At 69.1% G+C, this 19,068-nt stretch overlaps 1 protein-coding gene across 5 annotated transcripts; it reads right to left on the bottom strand.

Annotated features, from left to right (window-relative positions):
* Nucleotides 1-3,522: 3,522 nt before the first annotated feature.
* On the bottom strand, nt 3,523-18,953 carry KANK2 (KN motif and ankyrin repeat domains 2). Of its 5 annotated transcripts, none has more exons than XR_012642806.1 (12): nt 12,505-12,925; nt 10,663-11,838; nt 9,310-9,399; nt 9,148-9,223; nt 8,555-8,761; nt 7,931-8,018; nt 6,732-6,951; nt 6,414-6,556; nt 6,006-6,206; nt 5,630-5,776; nt 4,341-5,023; nt 3,523-4,253 (listed from the first exon to the last, which is right to left on the bottom strand). XR_012642806.1 is itself a non-coding variant. In XM_074980137.1 (12 exons), exons 2-12 carry the CDS (start codon nt 12,539-12,541, stop codon nt 4,961-4,963), a joined length of 2,448 nt encoding a protein of 815 aa, XP_074836238.1. In that variant the 5' UTR covers nt 12,542-12,620; nt 18,878-18,953; the 3' UTR covers nt 4,259-4,960. The 5 variants fall into 5 exon arrangements, 4 of the variants coding, with proteins under 4 accessions (XP_074836238.1, XP_074836239.1, XP_074836240.1 ...); XM_074980137.1 differs by lacking the exon at nt 3,523-4,253 and adding an exon at nt 18,878-18,953 and having other exon boundaries at nt 4,259-5,023; nt 12,505-12,620; XM_074980138.1 differs by lacking the exon at nt 3,523-4,253 and having other exon boundaries at nt 4,259-5,023; nt 7,934-8,018; nt 12,505-12,927.
* Between the last annotated feature and the right edge of the window lie 115 nt (nt 18,954-19,068).

The following is a 19,068-nucleotide window of genomic DNA, read 5'->3' on the forward strand; positions in this document are numbered from 1 at the left end:
ACCAGGGTCAGCACCTCTAGCAGCGGGGGAAAAAAACCAAAACAAAACCTTCCTGGCTGGGCGCTGCTGGCATCCTAGACCTGGCATGCACTGCAGTGGGCAGTGTCCAGTCCCCTGCCCTCATGGCCACACCAGCTGCCAGCCAGGTCACACCCCCCGCCCAAAAACCGCTGTCTCCAAGCAGGGAGCCCAGCAGCCGCCCCAGGCAATTCGTTCCTGTGTTAACCACCTGCCCATTCAGCAGTTTCTCCGAATGGCTGCACAGGACAAGGAGCAAAGAAACCAGCTTTTCTCCCGCCTCCTTGTGACCCTCTTCTAGGTACCTGAAAGCTGCTCTCCTGGCCCCGCTCAGCCGGCTCATTTCTAACCTGCACAACGCCCACGCTGGCACTCACTACCCCCACGCTGGCACTCAGTACCCCCACGCTGGCACTCAGTACACCCACTCACTACCCACACGCTGGCACTCACTACTCCCACGCTGGCACGCTCTACGCCCACTCATTACCCCCACGCTGGCACTCACTACGCCCACGCTGGCACTCTCTACGCCCACTCACTACCCCCACGCTGGCACTCTCTACGCCCACTCACTACTCCCACGCTGGCACTCAGTACACGCACTCACTACACCCACGCTGGCACTCACTACCCCCACGCTGGCACTCTCTACGCCCACTCACTACCCCCACGCTGGCACTCACTACTCTCACGCTGGCACTCAGTACGCCCACTCGCTACTCCCACGCTGGCACTCACTACACCCACTCACTACTCTCAGGCTGGCACTCAGTACGCCCACTCCCTACTCCCACGCTGGCACTCACTACGCCCACTCACTACTCTCAGGCTGGCACTCACTACGCCCACTCACTACTCCCAGGCTGGCACTCACTACGCCCACTCACTACCCCCACGCTGGCACTCACTACTCAGGCTGGCATTCTGCTACTAGGGCTTTTTTTTTTTTTTTTTTTTTTTTAAAAAAGGCCTTTAATCACTTTAGTTCCCTTTCTCTGCCCCCCACAAGGTTTCCTGAGCCCAGTGCTCCAGCTGTGGTTCATGGCTGCCCAAGCGCTCTGCTTACAGGGAACAGGGGTCCCAGCTGCCTTGGTTCCCCCCGTGCCCTTGAGCTCCAGCCTGGTCGCCGGCCCAGCCTGGTCTGCCCAACTTCTTCCCTTGTTGCTAAACTGAGCTCCTGCCCTTTACACCCCCCCACCTGTCTGTGTCATCCAGTTCCTCCTTTTTGCTGCGCTCCTAACAAGGGGCACATGGGAACAGGAGGAATTCACCCCGGCAGGGGCTCTACCCCTGCTCTGCTGCAGCCGGGGGCAGGGGTGGGGGAGAAGGTTGCCCTGTTTGGAGCACAGCTGTGCTGTGGGAGGGGGAGGAGAAATCGCAGGCAATTTTTTTTTCCCCTTTCTTCCTGCCAGGCCAGTGCCGGGGCTGAGCTGGGCCAGGGAGATGGGGGACGGTGCCAGCTCACAGCCAGGCTGTTGTGAGGTTGGGGACAGCTGCAGCTTTGTTTGTGTGTGTGGCTAATGAGTTTGCCAGCGCTTGGGTGCCTTGCACCCGTTTAGAGGGTTTTGGCAGCAGTGCCGTAGTTTGGGGGGGGGGGGGGGGGAAGGAGGCGCCTGCTGAGGGTCTCCTGCCACCCCTCAGGGCTGCAGCGAAAGGGGCAGCTGGAGCCTGAGGGGTTTGAGTTGGAACTGGAAGTTAGGAAGCAGTTAGTGGGGGGGGGGGGGAGTGAGACAAAGGAGGGGGCAAGGCCCCAGCTCACATGGTCCCCTTGGGACCTCCTCTCCCCCGCATGCATTGGGCTGTCTCTGTCCTGACACCTCTGTACGACGCTGGCCCAGTCCGCTAATAAAGCCGCTGTTCTCCTGCCTGCCGCGGGGTGCAGAGCTTGGGGGACCCCTGAACCCCCTCACGGCAGCACCAGCACCTCCTTGGCAAACATGACCATCAACAGGAGGGCCCGGGCCACGGCCGGGGGGGCACTGCTGCAGCCCAAGCTGGACTCCGGCACCCAGAGCCTGGGCCCATTTCCCAGGCCTCGGCCTCACTGGTCCCCAGCCCAGGCGCAGCTGCCGCCAGGGGGCGGCCTTTAGCAATGGGCCCTGCCCTGCTCGGTGCTCACAAGCAACTGCACAGCTGGACGGCTGTGGCCCACGGCTGCCCCGTGCAGCATCACCATGGAAAACTGCCGGCAAGCCCAACGCCGCGCCTGCCCCGGAAGCTGGTCAGCCTCGGCCCCGCAGCCGCCACAGGGCTGGGCCAGTTTGCCAACCCCTTTGCACCCGGCCCCCGCCCCGTGGAGGCGTCGGTGGTAGCAGGAAAACACCGGCGGTGAGGAACCCAAAGACACCTTGGCCCAGCTTCCTGGCTGCCTGCTACTGCCAGCGCCTGTGTGCCAGCAGAGTCAAATCACTGTCGCCCCTTCGGCCCCCCCACACTGGCCCAAAGCCCCGGCGCTGCTGGGAGCCCCACGCCACCTCTGCCTGCCCGTACAGGGGCCTTGCTGTGCCAAGCCACCACCCCCTCTGCCCGAGGGGCACTTACACCCACAGCCCCTCTGGCCCAGCTGGCAGTTTTACTCCAGCCTCCTTCTGGGCAGCCAGGCACGTGCCTGCCCACGCAGGGAGGTTCTGGGCTCAGCACCCAGCCCCAGAGGACCAAAGCCACATCATGCCACCTTTCCAACCCACCCTCAGATCTCCTCTGTGGGCCCTGGCGCCCGCGGCTCAGTGCCAGCCAAGCACCTGCCTCGCCTGCTCGATGGGCATCAGCTCCGCAACAGCCACGTAACTGAGTTCGGCATCACACGCCCTTCTCGTTCCGCTGGGACAGCCGCCTGCCCCTCAGCCAGCTGGGCTGGCACCTACCTGCTGCTCGGCCCGGCCTAGTGCCCTGGCCCATGCTCGGTCTCCCCCCAGCCAACACACCCAAGTTTAGACATGACTCTGCCACGCACTATGAGCAACCACAGACTCAGGCTCTGCCTGTTCCTCCAGCCTCCAAGAACCTCACCAGGGCTCTGGCCCCTCTCTCTGCACCAGCTGTGGGCTCTTAGGGGCCAGACGCTGGCAGGTGCTTTGCTCGGCTGAGCACCTGAGTGCTGGCCAGCCACCGCGGCGCCCGGGGAGGCCACAACGGCCCCCAGCTGAGTGAGGTGTATCACAGCAGCAATTAGAGACGCAGCCCCTGGCACAACAGTGGACACTACGTGGACCCAGACCAAGAACGGGGGTGGGAGGGGGGACAAAGGGCCACGTGCTGCCTGGAAAGCTCACATGCCAAGCCAACAAGTGACTCACCCTAGGTCACTCAGGAGGGCAGTAGCAGAGCAGGGCCAAGACAGTGGGTCTCAGCTCAGCCCATAGAACACCCCCCCGCGACCCACAGTTAACAGAGCCGCCCCAGGGCCTCGGCATCCCACTAGCTTTATTTAACAGGTTACAAAGGGCGGGGGGGTTAATGTAATAGTGGCATCAACGAATACATCTAATTGTATGTGCAACTAGACCCCCACCCCTGCTATAAAAAGAGCTGCCCCCCCACCCCCCACCCCCGGGTGCTGCCCCCCTGTGGGGGGGTTAATGAAACAGTCTGTAAGCGTGCCGGGGGTGGTGGGCAGAGAGCACCTCAAAGCTCTACAACTACACAGGGCTTTGTACCGGCTGGGGGACCACCCCCCGCCCTGCTCTGCACGGGGCTGGTGCCGGGGCCCCATGACTGCGCCCCGAGGTGCTGCAGCTCCAGTAATATACACGTTCGCTCTACAGCGAGCCGGGGCCGGGCCGGGCCGAGGGCTCGTGGCTCCGGCCAGGGCGGAAGGTGGGGGGGTCGGGCACCCACAACCCTCTCGTTACTGGGCTGAGAAGTGCCCGACAGCTCGACTGGGCCAGAGGGGAGGTGCTGGCCCCTGCTGGCCGGGTGAGGGACTGAGTCCATGCGGCTGCCCAGCTCCTAACACAAGCAAGCAGGCCTGGAGCGCCTGAAAGACGCACACTATCGTGTCTCAGGGGAGGAGCTGTTGGGGGGCAGAGCCGAGGCCGTGGGGCTGTGCCACGATGGCGCAGCACCGAACAAACGACGCTGTTAGAGTTTAAGGCGCGCCAGGCCTGCTTTCTGACACTACAGACTGACCTGGCTCCCTCGCTGAGCCGCTAGGAGGGATGGAAGTTGATGCTTCCTTTACAATTGCTTTTAGAAACAGCCTCCAGCTGCTTCCCCCGGAAATAACACTAACACTGAAGAGAAAAAAAGCTTTTTTAAAAATGGGGAAAAAAAAAAAATCGAGGGGAAACTGAGGCACAGGGCACCAGGGCATGACTTACCCAAGGGGAGCTGCAGTACTCACAATGCACCGAGAGCCCTCACCCTCCAGCCCAATGGGCGCTGGTGAGAGGGGAGGGGAACAGCCCTGGACGAGAATCCTGTGTCTACCAGAAGCTGGTCCAGGAGATGCAGCTGCTGCTGGGGCAGAGCCTCTCAACCCAGCCGGGGAGTGAGGCCCCCGGAGAATAATCCAGGGGACACTGGGAAAATGCAGTTGTCAGATTTCAGCCGCAAAGCTTGGCTCCGGCTTGTGCTCTGTCCGGCGGGAGCAGCCTGCTTTGTCTCGCCCTGGTTTTGGCTTCGTGGGGCTGGAGTGCTGGAGGCTCCAACATGAGGGATTCGGGCAGGTGCTTTTCGCCACCTCCTCACTCGCTTCCTTCCACTCCTGCCATTGCTGCCACCCAGCCTGATCCTAACTCAGCAGCTGCTCCCGGGGTCAGCAGCAGCAGAGGCTCCGGCAGCACAGCCTGGACCGCAGGAGGGACGGGCCTTTGTCAGCATCAGTGCTTGGGGTGGAGAGCGTTCCCTGGACACTCTTTCCTCTCCCCACAGTTTGGTGTCTTCAGGGCTGCCTGGGCCCCTGCTGCTAGGAGAGGGGAGTGGGGTGGTCCATCCTCCGCTACTGCGTCTCGGTGGGCAGACTGGCTGCTGCAGCCTCGGTTTTTGGCTGATCTGGGGTTGTCTGGAAGGAATATTTTGGCTTCCGTGTAGATCCAGCCTTGGTCCTGCTTGCCCTCTCCCTGTCCCCCTTTTACAAGTGGGGAAACTGAGGCACGGGGCCAGGGTGGGACACACCACCAGTCATGCCCAACGGGTCCGAATCTGGACCCAGGGCTGCTGAGGGCCAGCCCAGCTCGTTTGCCCACCAAAGCTCAGAGACCTGGGGCCCAGAGGCAGGTACCAGCTGGCTCCGAGCGGCACCGGCCAGCAGAGGCAGGTACGTCATCCTGTCTGCCCGGCGGAGCATGTGTGTGTGTGAGAGTCACCCCCAGCCCCTGCTGACCCGAGACACTGGCCCCCCCCAGCCATCTCTGGGAGAGGACATCGGCCCCTGCAGGCTCGACCTCCCAGGGCCCTGACCTCCCCACACAGGGACCCTGCAGCTGTGCTGAGGGGACGCTGTCCCCCAGCTAGGCCTGGCCCCCCAGCTCCCAGGCACTCTGCTGCGGCAGTGCTGCCCGGTGCCTCCCCCATGAGAGCAACTAAAAGCTGGCAGGGCCAGTGGGGGACACAACTGGCTGGACCTGTGATGTGTAACAGGCCCAGGCCCAGGCCCAGCTCCACTCACACTGGCGAGGGGCGTGAGCGTTCTCCACACGCAGCGTGTATCACGCACCAGGGAAGGCGGCGTGGCGAGGTTCCCGTGGGCGCAGAGCATGGCTGCGATGTCCTTGTGCCCGGCCTCCAGCGCGATGGACAAGGCTGTGCTGCCGTCCTGCGGGGGGACCGGGTGATCCGACTGGGGCAGTGACCTGTCCCACCTCCACAGCAGCCCCCCAGCCCTGGCCCACAACTCCTGGGGTGGGACTCCCCGTCAGAGGGGGACTCACTCATAGTCAAGTATGCAAATCAGGGTACTGCCTCCTTTGCATAACTCCACCCCCCTGTAACTGCGAAGCTGGGGCCACCCCCTCCCTGCAGCTGGCCCGGGGCATGGCACTCACGTGGTCAGCCAGGCCCACGCAGCAGGCAGGCGCGGCCAGCAGCAGGCGGGCGATCTGGGCGTGGCCGTGCTCGCAGGCACACATCAGCGCGGTGGAGCCATCGGCGTCCTGCAGGTTCACGTCGGCCCCACAGGCCAGCAGCGCCTGCACCACGTCCAGCCGCCCGTGGCTCACGGCCAGCATCAGGGCCGTCTGGCCAGCCTGCGGGGAACCCAGGTCGGGCGCGGGGGTCAGCCTGCTCAGCCCCACTGCTCCTACTCACCCCCTACACCCTCACTGGCCAGCCCCTCCCCTGCCCCGCCCACACCTGGCCATTCCCACCCTGCTGTGGCTCCTCCCCTCTCTGCCCACACCTGGCCACTCCCACCCTGCTGTGGCCCCTCCCACCCCGCGTGGCCCCGCCCCCACCTGGCTGGCTTTGGCATTGACATCACCCCGCTGCAGCAGCTGCCGGATGGTGGCCATGTCCGCCTCGCCGCGGGTGGCGGCCAGCGCTGTCAGCATGATGGGCGTGTAGCCCGCCTTGTTCGGCGCGTCCACCGTGCACAGGCCTAGGGACAGAGCAGGCAGCGTCAGCAGAGCCGAGTGACCCAGAGCCGGAACAGAACCCAGGAGTCCGGGCTCACCCCCACCCCCAACAGCCAGCCCCCACTGCCCGCCTGTCCCTCCACCCCCCCGCGCTAACCACCGGCCCCCACTGCCCGCCCCCCTGTCGTGGCCCCTCACCAGTCTCCAGGAGCAGCTGGACCAGGGGGAAGTTGGAGTGGGAGACGGTGTAGTGCAGCGCCGTGTTCCCGTTCCTGTCTGCCATGTTGACCACGCAGTGCAGCAGCCGCGGGGAGATGGCGCCGTACGCGGCCAGGCGCCCCGCCACCGCCTCCCGGGCGGCCTCCCTGTGGCAGGAGAGCTGCAGCCAGTCCTGCAGCACCAGGCCGTAGGCCGCCTTCTGCGGGGAGATGGGGAGAGGCGTCCTGCCCCAGCCAACAGACCCCAGGGGCCCCCCAGAGCAGGGGGACGACCTCGAGTCTCAGCTCCCTGCCCCGTTCTAACCACCCGACCTCACTGCCCTCCCACAGCCAGGGAGAGAACCCAGGGTCCCAGCCTCCCCCGGCTCTTACCAGACACCCCACCACCCTCCAAACAGAACCCAGGCGTCCCAGCGCCCCCCCCCGGCTCTTACCAGACACCCCACCACCCTCCGAACAGAACCCAGGCGTCCCAGCACCACCCCCCGGCTCTTACCAGACACCCCACCACCCTCCGAACAGAACCCAGGCGTCCCAGCCCCACCCCCGGCTCTTACCAGACACCCCACCACCCTCCGAACAGAACCCAGGGTCCCAGCCCCACCCCCGGCTCTTACCAGACACCCCACCACCCTCCGAACAGAACCCAGGCGTCCCAGCGCACCCCCCCCGGCTCTTACCAGACACCCCACCACCCTCCGAACAGAACCCAGGCGTCCCAGCTCCGCCGGTTTCAGCAGCACTCACACAGGGACACAGAAGGCGGCCAGGTCTTCACGCGCTAACTTTGGCGCTGCGCAGTCCCCCCTGCCGGGGACGCGGACCCAGCCGCAGCACTGTTCAACGCCCTGCAGCTCCCGGGCCGAGCCAGGCGGAGCCATGCAGCCCAAGGGGTTGTGCCCAGGAGCCAGGACTGTGCCCAGCTCTGCCCCCGGTCACGCCCCCTGCCCTGCCTCAGTGCCCCACGCTGTGCTCAGCCTTGCAAAGGGGGCTGAGCGCTCCACAATCCCTCCGCACCGAGGGCCTCTCCCTGGCCGCAGGGAGAACCCAGGAGTCCTGGCTGCAGCTGCCACCAGCCCAGGGGAGGTGGCCGTTGCCCCCCGGTGGCTGGCCTGAGAACTGCAGCTGGTCACACCCCGAGGCCCCGAGTTCTAGACACCGGCCCCTGCTTGCGCCTACCACCTCCTCGGCCATGTGCGTGTCTGGGCTCTCCAGGTACTTCTGCACCGTCTCACAGGCCGCGTGCAGCTCGGGGCCGAGTCCCACCCTGCAACGAGAGGCGGGAGCAGGGGCTAGGGAGTCCTCCGGGGGACAGGGCAGATCCCAGGCCCTGCTGAGGCGGCTGGACACCGCAAGCAGCAGCCCAGGGGTTAATGGTGGGTGTGCTGAGGGGTCAGGGCCAGGCAGCTGGGGGGGCCCTGGGGCTCAGGGCAAACAGGAACCAAGGGGTGGCAGCTCAGGGCACAACCCTGGCGGGACTCAGCTGGACAGGGGCAGGGTCTGACTGGCCCCCTGCCCCTCCCCTTCTCAGGGCACGGGGAGAACCTGGCTCCCAGCCCCCGCCCAGAGCACAGGGGGAACCCAGGAGTCCTGGCTCCCTGGCCTACCCCTGCTCTGACCACTCGTCCCCCTCCCTCCCCAGAGCTTGGAGAGGACCCAGGAGTTCTGGCTTCCAGTCCCTCCCCCAGCTCTAACCACTAGTCTCCTCTCTGTTCCCAGGGCTGGGGGAGAACCCGGGTGCGTTGGACCCCTGCTTTACCCTCTGCCCCCCTCACAGGAGTGCCCAGAGACCCGGACAGTTACCCAGCGCCTCTTCCCTGGGCCGCCCTGGGGGTTTGCTCTGCAGCTGCTGTGTCGCCTTCGGCTGGGGCTCGGGGGGGGGCGGGCGGCTTGGGGGTCTCCGTCTGCCCCGCAGGGAGCCCCTCGTTGGCCTCGTGGTACTCGCTGGCTGTGCTCTCGCTGTCGGAGGAGTTCTCGGCCGTGCTGGACTCTGAGGACGTCGACTCGTACCTGGGGGGTGGCGGGCGGGACTCGGGCCTCAGGGCAGAACCAGGCCCCAGCTCTGACCACTACCCCAGTGCAGCTCTGCTAACTGCTTGGGCCCACCTAGGTGGCCCTGGCTGAGAACCGCTGCACCGAGCTCCCCTCCCACAGCCTGGCGCTCCTAACCACTACACCCCACTCCCCCAAGCATGACTAGAACCAGCATCCTCTGGGAGCGGAGCCCGGGCCGCCCAGCCTGTCCTGGGGGGTGCACAGCTCCACACACATTTATTGCACCCCCAGCTGGGAAAAACGAGCGGGAACCTGGCCAGAACCCAGGCGTCCGGCCCCTCCCCTGCTCGGTGGGAAGGCAGCCTGGGGCCGAGCAGTTCTGCCTCCCTCGTCCCGCTTACCCGCTGTTGATGCCCACCAGCCGTGGGGCCCCCTCCGGCCTCTTCACGGCACCTCCAGAGCCCCCCTGTGCTGCGGCTGTGGGGAGATGAGCAGAGAGGCCGGGGTCAGACACTGTCCTGGGCTCCCTGCTCCTGAAGGCCTTGGCTCACCCAGCCCCTCACCTGGGTCCTCCGCCGGGCTCGGGTACGGTGCAGCCAACTGGACTGGGACAGAGTCCGGGGCCACTGGCTTCCAGGTGGCTGTGAGGGGCTCTGGAAATGGAGCAAAGGGGGCAGGGTCAGACACACCTGGGCCACAGGGTGCTGGTGTCACACCCTGCCTGGTGCCCAAAGGCCTGGGCGGTGCTGAGGCAGTGAGTGTGGCGAAGGGTGAGCTAACGAGGGAGCTGCTCGTCTCACGCTCTCCCCTCAGTTCAGCGTGCCCTGTCGGAGCCCTTCTCACACCCTGAGCAGCGGGTGGGGGGACCCAGGAGTCCGGGCTCGCAGGCCCTTGAGCAGGGAGGGGGGGACCCAGGAGTCCGGGCTCGCAGGCCCTTGAGCAGGGAGGGGGGGACCCAGGAGTCCGGGCTCCTGGGTGCTCTTGCCTTGAAGCTACAGTCCCCAGCTGAGGCTGGGAGGAAACCCAGGCGTCCTGCACTGCCTGGTGTGCACATCTCTGCCCGCCCCTCCCACTGTCGCCCCCCAGTTCCCAGCAGACCGCCCCACCCAGGTGCCCCCTGTTCTGCCTGCAGGGCCTGAGGTGCCTCAAGCGAACACAGAGGGAGCCTCGCGGTCGCCTGGGCGTCCCCCTCTGGTGCCCGAGGCAGAGCAGCCTCGAGGCTGCTGGAAGCGTCCCGGGGCCTGGGTAGGCCGGCGCGAGGGCGGGAGCTAAGGCGGCTCGGCCCCCTCCTCCCAGGCCGGGCCGGGCCGGGCCGGGCCGCAATGAGCTCTGCCTCCCAGCAGAGCCGGGGTGCGACGTTACCAGGGCTGTACGTTAAGAGGGCCTGAAAACCTGTCCTGGAGCACGGAGGGGTTTGCACCTAGGGAAAGCTGCTGGCAGCTCTGTGCCGGGCTCCGCACCTGCGGTCGTGCTGGGACACGCTCGGGACGGGGCGCCCTCCCCTCGGCGATGCGGCCGAGACGCCCAACGGAGACTCTCGGGCGGAAGGGCGCAGCGGAGGACGGGGCATGTGTGGGCGGGAGCCGGGCCCGTCCCGTCCCTCGGGGCTGCGCCTGCACCGGGAGCAGAACTTGTGCCTGGCTGGACCACGAGACCCATTTCCCCTCCCACCGTTACTCGGATGGGAGGCTGCAAGGACGGGCCCGGCGGAGGGCGAGTGCCCGGGGCTCTGGGGCTGGCAGAGGGGCTTTCGGGGCTGACCTGGTTCACCTCAGTCGGAAGGAAACTCCAGCCGGGGCCGCAAGCGGCCTGGTTTTAAGCAGCCTCGGAAGCCGCCTGTGTATTACGCGGGGGGCGGGGGCAGCTCGCCATGGGGCGCCCCCCACCCGCCTGCAGGCGCCCGCGCTGGGCCCTACCTGGCGAGGCTCGGCCGCCCGGGCCCGGCTGCTCGGCTGCGATGCTGATCTTCTTGACGCCATGGACGAGGGCGGCGGGAGGCGCGGCGGCCGGCAGGGCGAAGGCGGTCTCCACCCGCGTGGCCTGGGGCGGCGCTCCCGGCTCCCCCTGCCGCGGGGCCCGGCGGCCGGCGGGGGGCTGCAGGCTCTGGGCCCGCTGGCGCTGCTGGGCTATGCCTGTGGCCGTGCTGGCCGCCACCTCCGGCTCGCACCGGATCACCTTGAGCGCGTCGGCCTTGACGGGCGTCTCCGGCTGCTGCCCGGGGCCCGCCTGCGCCAGCTCCTCCCGGGCCGCCTGCAGCTCCAGCAGGGCCGCCTGCAGCTGCTTCTCCAGCACGGCCACCTTGGCCGCCAGGGCGAGCCCTGCCTGGCGCTGCCCCTCCGGGACCAGCTGCTCCTCGTTGACCCCCACCCCGACGCTGCGCCGGGCGCCCCCGCCCGGCGTCCCCACCCCCACCGAGCGCACCTCCTTCCGCTCGCCCGCCCGCCGGCCGCCGCCCTCCGGCTCCCCCTCCGGGGCGGCGATGTAGAGCTCGCCCCGGGGCCGGCCCGGGGGGCTCAGGAACTTCTGGCTCTTGAGCTGCACGCTCAGCTGGCGCTTCTCCTCCTGCAGCACCGCGACCTTCACCTGCAGCACCGGGATGAGCTTCACCTGCTCCTCCAGCTGGCGCAGCTTGCGCAGCGCCGTGGCCATCTGCTCCCGCACCTGCTGCAGGTGCCCGGGCGTGGGGCACACGGGAGTGGAGAGCCCCGAGCTCAGCGGGGTGCCGCCCGCCCGCGAGCCGCCCAGCGCCGGCAGGGAGGCGGTGGAGCCGGCCTGGTCCTCCAGCCTGCGGCGGGCCCCCAGCAGGGTCCTCTCCACGCGGGCGTCGGGCAGCGGGTAGCAGCAGGAGGCGGCGGAGCGGCGGCTGTCCACGCTGGCGGTGGAGCACAGGGACTCGGTGGAGGTCCACCAGGAGCCGGTGCCGTGGGGCAGCGAGCTGTAGCGGGGCCGCCGGAGCACCGGGAGCCGCCGCACCGTGTTACCCTTCTCGATGTCCTCCACGTACTTCAGGAAATCCAAGTCCAGGCGGTAGCCGTAGGGCGTCTCCACCGAGTACGGCGGCTGCGGGGCCGGGGCGGGCGCCGTGGGCTGCCCTGTGGAGCGGGAGTGGGTCAGTGGCGGGGGGGCGATGCCGCACAGGCCTCCGCCAACTCTCCTCCGTCTCCAGCTGGAGAGAGAAACTGAGGCACGAGACAGGCTCGTGCAAGGACTGAGCCCCAGGAGTCCTGCCTCACAGCCCTTCCCTCGCAGAGCTGGGAACAGAACCCAGGGGTCCTAGGGAGCATCTGATCTCCAGGGGCCCGGACTGGCGGAACGCTGTCAGGCCAGTGGGGTTCAGGTTTCGCCAGCGCCTGGCGCCCTGGCTGAACCCAAAAGATCTTAGAAAATCAATGTGTCATCTACTGGTGCCCAGGCAGCTTCCTTCTCTCCTGGGCAGAATGCAGCCACCTCTGGGGTGGGGCACGGCAGCCGGCTATACAGCCATTGCCCAGCACGGAGCTGCAGCCACCTCTGGGGTGGGGCACGGCAGCCGGCTATACAGCCATTGCCCAGCACGGAGCTGCAGCCACCTCTGGGGTGGGGCACGGCAGCCGGCTATACAGCCATTGCCCAGCACGGAGCTGCAGGCAGCAGCTGACTAACCAGCACCACCGCACCGGGCAGGGAGGGAGGCTGCTTTATGGTAAAGGGCAGACTGGCCCGGACTCCAGGGTTCGCACCTGACCTCCGCCGGCCGTGCCCAGAGCACAAGCACCCACCTGGGAAACCCGGCTCCATGTGTAGCACCTGGGCCATGCTGGCTGGTCTCGGGGCTGCAGCCCGTCACTGGGATCCCACAGAGCTTCTAGGACAAGGGGCAGCTCTGCCCTGCGACCTGCAACGAGAGCCAGCGGCTGGGGGCACATCGAGAGCCAGCGCGCACAGCCGGGTCCGGCAGGCCCAGGAGTCCCGGTTCCAGCGGCGAGACACCCGCTGCTGCCCAGGGCTGAGAGCAGGAGTCCTGGCTCCCTCCCCCCACCACGCCCCGTCCCATCCACAGCTGGGAGACAACCCAGGAGTCCTGGTTCCCAGCACCCGCACCGGCAGACCCCAGCTGGCCTGCAGTCTGACGCTCCCCGCTCGCCCTGCCAGTGACCTCCCCGCACAGCTGGGAAGAGAACCGAGGGGTCCGGGCTCCCTCCCTCTCACCGCCAGACCCCAGCGGGCCGGCATTCTGGCCCCCCCCGCCCTCGCCCTGCCAGTGACCCCCCCCCAGCATTTCCCAGCTGCTGCCTCTGGTTTCCTGCCCCGCCAGGCTGGGCCGTGCGCCAGCCACTTGGATCCTGCCGCCCCGTCTGCTCGCTGGGGGTCCAGGGGGCGTCCTCTCCCCAGCCTGCCCTGGGATCGGCCTCCCACCGACCACTGTGGCCCCCGCCCGGCGCCTCCGGACCTCCCCGCCACCGCTGTGGCGAAGGCTCAGCTGGCTCCTTCCAGTCCTGCCCCAAAGAGCCCTGGGCCGCGATCGGAACACGCTGGGACGGGGGGGGGTCCCTGAGCAGGGCCCCCCAGCATGGAGGCATGAAATCCAGTAGTCTTGGCACCCAAGGCCGCGCCCTGCTCTAACCACTAGACCCCACTCCCCCCAGAGGTGGGACAGAACCCAGGAGTCCTGGCTCCAGCCCAGCCCCCCAGCTCTAACCACTAGGCCCCACTGCCCAGGAAGGCACCCCTGGAGCTGACTGGGGGCCTGCTGCCGGGAGAGTCTCACGCTGGGCTGGGCTGGGCCTGACCCTTCGGCTGGCGCGGGGCGGGGAGGCAGCTCCTGCCCCAGCGTCAGGGTCACGTCCCAGCAGCGCCCTGGGGACAGGCAGTAGTCGGCCAATGGGGGCAGCGCGGACCCTCTGCCCCGGCCTCACTAGGCCCCTGCTCGGCACCTGCCTGCAGGCTGGGGGGGACCCGACGCCCCCAGCGCTGGGCCTTGTGGCTGGAGAAGCCAGGACCCAGCTGGGGGGAGGGCAGGGTGGGGGCTGGGGGGAGTGCTGAGGGGTGAGTGGTGGTTGGGCAGTGTGCTGTGGGGCGAGCGGGAGGCAGGGCGGTGTGCTGGGGGGCGGGCTGGGCGGCGCACTGTGGGGCGAGCGGGGGGCAGGGCACGGGCAGGGGGCGGCGTGCTGTGGGGCGAGCGGGGGGCAGGGCAGGGGCAGGGGGCGGCGTGCTGTGGGGCGAGCGGGGGGCAGGGCGGGGGCTGGGCGGCGTGCTGTGGGGCAGGGGGCGGCGTGCTGTGGGGCAAGCGGGGGGCAGGGCGGGGGCTGTGGGGCGAGCGGGGGGCAGGGCGGGGGCTGTGGGGCGCGCTGTGGGGCAGGGGGCGGCGTGCTCTGGGGCGAGCGGGGGGCAGGGCACGGGCAGGGGCAGGGGGCGGCGTGCTGTGGGGCGAGCGGGGGGCAGGGCGGGGGCTGTGGGGCGCGCTGTTGGGGGGGCCGCCGCTCTGGCCCTTCCCGTATATGGCAGTGATTTGCTCTAAAAATAAACAGTTTCCCGGGCGGCTACGTGGGAATTTCCTGCAGCCTGGGCTGGACTCAGCGCCCCCCTCGCAGCCCCCCCACCTCACAACCACAGCCCCCCCCAGCTCCTGCCCAGGGCTCCCCACTCCCGCCTGCGGCGCCCCAGCTGGAGCAGGGGGTGAAGAGGCAAAAGTCCCTGGAGGTCCTTCCTGCAGGGGCACCAGCTCCGCTCTGCCCCAGGGCTGGGGTGGGGAGACGCGGTCTAAGGTTGTTCCCAGCTCAGGCCTGAGCCAGGCCCGGTGCCAGGGGAGACAGGACGCCCAGGCTGGCACCACGCTGCTTCCAGGGACACTGTCCACCCGCCCGCCCGCGGCTTCACCTCTCCGGCGCCGGCCCTGCCCTGCCCTGCGAGCAAAAGGCACCAAGTGTCAAGCGAACCCAGGCGTCCTGCTGCCCCAGCCCTGCTCTAACCACTAGGCTCTCTGCCCCTGCCCTCCAGCGTTTCCCACCTCCCCTGCGCCACAGAAGAGTTAGTGCTAACAAACAGCAAGATTCCGCAAGAGCCCAGACCGGGCCCCCTCGGGCCAGGCGCCGCCCAGACCCCAAGGAGAGGGGCCCCCTCGGGCCGGGCCGTGGGCAGCAAGGAGGCCGAGAGCTGGCGAAAGCCGGGCAGACGGGCGCGGGAGGGGCAGGCTGAGGACAGGCTGGGCCGGGCGAGGCACTGGCAGAGCCCGACCTTCTCCCCAGGGTCCCCCTTCTCCCCTGCTGGCGAGGTCTCCCCACAGGCCGGGCTGGCGGGAGAGCAGAGCTCCATGGGCTGAGCCAGGCCCTGCCCGCACCGAGGAGCCACCCGCCAGGGGCAGGGCCAGGGCCAGGGCCAGGGCCAGGCAGATGCCGCCCAGCTGCTGCCCAGGGCTCCAGCAGCCGGGGAGGGACTTGGCCGGCTCCCCCGCACTGGAACCTTCAGCATTCCCGACCGCAGCTGGTGCTCCAGGCTCCCTGCCCTGGGCCCCGCCCCGGCCAGCGCCAGGCCTGGATCCCGCCCCAAGTGCGGCCACCTCTGGGGCTGGGCGAGGCAGGCGGGGCTAGGGGGCAGCGGTGCGGGGAGAGTGGCCCCGAGCCGAGCCCCGCCCCGCTCCCAGCACTGCCTGGGGTGGGGGGCCCCCAGCAAGGATGGGCCACCTTGGGGCTGCCCCGGCCGAAGACGCTGGAGTGGGGCTGGCCGGGGCCTGGGCAGGTGCTGCCCCACGGCACACAGGGGCGTTCACTGCGTTCGTTCCCTCGTACGGGGAGCCCGAGAGCGGAGCCCCACTGAACCCGGCTCTGCCGGTGTGCCTGGCTCCCGGTGCAGCAGGGCGAGGGCTGCAGGACCTCTCCGGGGGAGCAGGGGTGCTGCAGTGGGGGGCTCTGTGTTTTCCATCACACACGTCCCCCCAGCCCTGCTCAGGTTTCTTGGGGTGGATCTAACCCCCCACCCCGAGCCCGCTGCCCCCCAGCTCTGCTGCAGGCGCCGGGGCAGGCTGCCAGTCAGGGCTTCTGCTCCAGGTCCGGGAGGGAGGGGGCCCGGCCCGGCCCGGCCCCCCATCACAGCCCTGGGCCTGAGTGGTCGCCCCACATGGACCAGTCTGCGCAGGGCCCTGCTGCCTGGCTGGGGGTCAGGGGAGACACCGTCTGCTCCCGCCCACTCCTCAGCGCTGCGGCTCCTTTAAGGCAGATCCGCTCCCCGCTCTCCCCCCACTGCCTGGCCCCAGGCCGCACATGGAACCAATTAGTCCGGGCTGGGCTCACATGGGTCTGGGCTGGGCTCAGGTTTCAACATCAGCCGCTCACGCCCGGAGCTGCAGGCCTGGCTCCGGCCCCGGCCCTACTGCTGTGGAGAGGCGGCTGCCTCTGGGGTGGGGCGTGGGAGCTGTTCAGCGGGGTCCCCGCTGCAGGGCGCGGCCGCTCACACAGCTGGGCAGAGGCGGCGGGGCGGGCACCAGGCGCTGTACGCAGTGGATCAGAACCCCCGGGTGTACCAAGAGGGGTTTGCTCTCTGCCGGTGCCCTGCCCCGGGCTGGGCTGGGGGGACCTGGCCAGCACTGAGCCCCAGACACCGCCCTCTAAGCCGGCCCTGCGCAGAGACCCTGAGCCAGCGCCCCTAGAGCAGAAAGGCCCCCAGAGGCCAGCTGGGCGCGGGCGCTGGCGCGGGGTGGGGCTGGCTGCCGCTCACAGGCGCTGGGCTCCCGCCCGGGGGTCTGCAGGCACAAAGGAAACACATGGACGCCCCCATCCCAGCTGCATCCCGCTGCTGGCTCTGAGACACCCCCTCCCTCCCACACGGCGCAAAGCCCCCTCAGGGACTCCCCTTCCCTTCCCTTCCGCCTGGGCCTGGCATGAAAGCCCTGATTGTGTCCCCTCCCCGACTGCCTGTGCTCCGCCGCACAACAGCGCCTTTCAGCCCCCTCAGGGCCAGGCCAGCGCACGGGGATTGGCGGGGGAGCCACAGGAGAACAGCCCCCGCCAAACGGGGGTCCCTAGGACTCCTCCCCTTCCCAGCAGCCAAACCGGGGCTCTCTGCCTGGGGGAAGGAAGCGGTGGGGGAGATTGTAGGTTGGGGGGCTCTGCACCCCCCACAGGACAGACCCTCTGTCCCCCCCAGGCTGTCCCTGGTCCTGGTACCAAGGCTGGAGGGAGCAAAGAAGTTGCAAAGGGGGAACCAGCCGCATGCTTCAGGGTCTTGGCACCCACGGGGGTCAGGAAGGGGCTGGGGAGGGGTCCTCTGGAGCCTCAGGGGCTGGCGGTCCAGGATCCGCTGGGGCGTGCCAAAGGGGACACTCAGGGGGCTGCTCTGGGAGGCTCCCACGAGCCCCCCGGCCCCTGAGACAGGCTAATCCCTCCTCCCAGAGCAGCCGTACCCCAGAGATTCACCCCAACCCCCAGCACCCCCCAGGCCACAGCCCTGCCCTGAGCCCCTCCCCTGCAGCTGCTGTTGCCCCAACCACTTCCTGGGGCCAAGCCGCGCCCCCCAGCACTACTGGCCCAGCTGCCCATGGCCCCCCCCGCCCCAGGCCGTGGAGGTGGGGGCCTGGGTGGGGCAGCGTCCAGGCTGGGCTCAGACAGGCCCTCCTCTTGCACTAGTTTTGAGCCAAGGCCCTGGGGAAGAGGAGCGGCTCCTGCCCCATTGTGTGGCCTGGAGCAGGGGCGGGGGGCAGGATCAGGGCCCAGCAGGGTTCCCCGCAGGCGGAGCACTTAGCCGGTGGCCGCGGTGCAGGCGACAGAACTTATTCCACCCACGGATGAAAGAGAGAGGGAAGCCTGCGGCCCCGGCCCCGGGCCTGCCCCCTCCCTGGCCCCGCGGCCAAGCCCCTCCCTCCAGGTGCCACCACAAGCTGGAAGCAGCAGCTGCCCGGCAGGCATGACCTCGAGGCAGCAGGGCCTAGTGGTTGGAGCCCTGGACTGGGCTTTGGGGCACACGATGCGGGGTCCAGAGACGCCCCCCAGACGCTCGTAGCTCCGCGCCCCCCGGCGGTGGCCATGGAGGAGTTAACTGCTCATTGCCCCTAATGGGCTAATCCGCCGTCCCGTCTCTGCCGACATCACAGCGCTGAGCTGCTCCTTGGCACCGTCCCCCAGCTGCCCCCGCCCGCGGCCGCGCCCAGCCTGGCTGCGCAGCCCCTCTCCGGCCTGGCCACCCACCCAAGCACCACCAGCCCCAGACGCCCACCTCCCCAGCTGACTACCGGCCCCTCCCCACCGAATTCCACCCTCCTCCGCCCCCCAGAGCCGGGACCCCCCCCACTCTGCAGCCCACACGGCGGCTGCCACGTTCTGCCCCAGAGCCAGCTGCATGCGGGGATTCAGGACCCAGAGCCTCTCCCTGAAGGCCCTGTTTCTGCAACCGCTTTTGCACATCCACAACTGGGACCTCAGCCTGGCGGCTCCAGGAGCGCCCGGTGCCCGGCTCAGCCCCTTAGAGCCGTCCTGGGTCCCTTTTACACCCGGCCCATTTCCACCAGGCCGGAGGGGCCAGGGAGATCTGCCCTCCCCGCAACTGCAGGAGCAACAAGGAGATTCCTTGCACAGGGCCGAGACCTGGGCCCCAGCGAGCCGAGCGCTGCCCAGGCCCCGGCCCGGTTCAAGGGGGCCCCGATGGGTCGGGCGCTGCCCAGGCGTGCCAAGAACCAGCCCCCCTGGGCTCTTGCGGTCACAGCGCCCGGTTCCCCGGGGGAGGCGCAGTGGGGGCCCAGGGCGCTGGCAGCAGCGGGCACTTGACCCTGGCCGCCCCGCGCCCTGGGGCGACTTCACTCCCCGACTGCAGCTCCAGCCCCCACCCGCCTCCCTCCGCCGGCGCCCAGATGTGCGGGGGCAGCCGCCCGGGCCCCGCTCGGCTCCGGTGGGGGGCAAAGCCCCGGCCCAGGGCCGCCCCCAGGGCTACAGACAAACATCTGGAGCGGGAGGGCGGCTCCCTCCGCCCCGCCCGGGGACCCTCCGGCCCGGAGCCGCCGCTGGCCCGGGGCAGGGGGGGCCTCGACGGCCGCTGCGGTCGCTGCCCGGCCCCCGGCGCCCCCCGGCTGGCACCCAGCTCCCCGCGCCCGGGCGGGACGTGGCAGCCGGCGCCCCCAGCCCCTCCGGCGCGGCGCGGGGAGATGCTCGCAGGCGGGCGGGCCGGTACCTTTCCCGCGGGCCGGTCCCGGGTCCCCGGCAGCGGCTGCGAAGCTCTGCGAGCGCCCGGCCCCGATCTGCTCCGCGCCGCTGGGCCCGCCCCGGGCCGGGCCGGGCCGGGCCACTCCCCTCCCGGCTAAAAGGGGCAGCACCGAGCCGGGGGCCCGACGGGGGAGCGGGGACACCGCCTCCTGGTGCCTG

This window comes from Carettochelys insculpta, chromosome 29, assembly GCF_033958435.1.
Source record: "Carettochelys insculpta isolate YL-2023 chromosome 29, ASM3395843v1, whole genome shotgun sequence".
Taxonomy (NCBI): Eukaryota; Metazoa; Chordata; order Testudines; family Carettochelyidae; genus Carettochelys; species Carettochelys insculpta.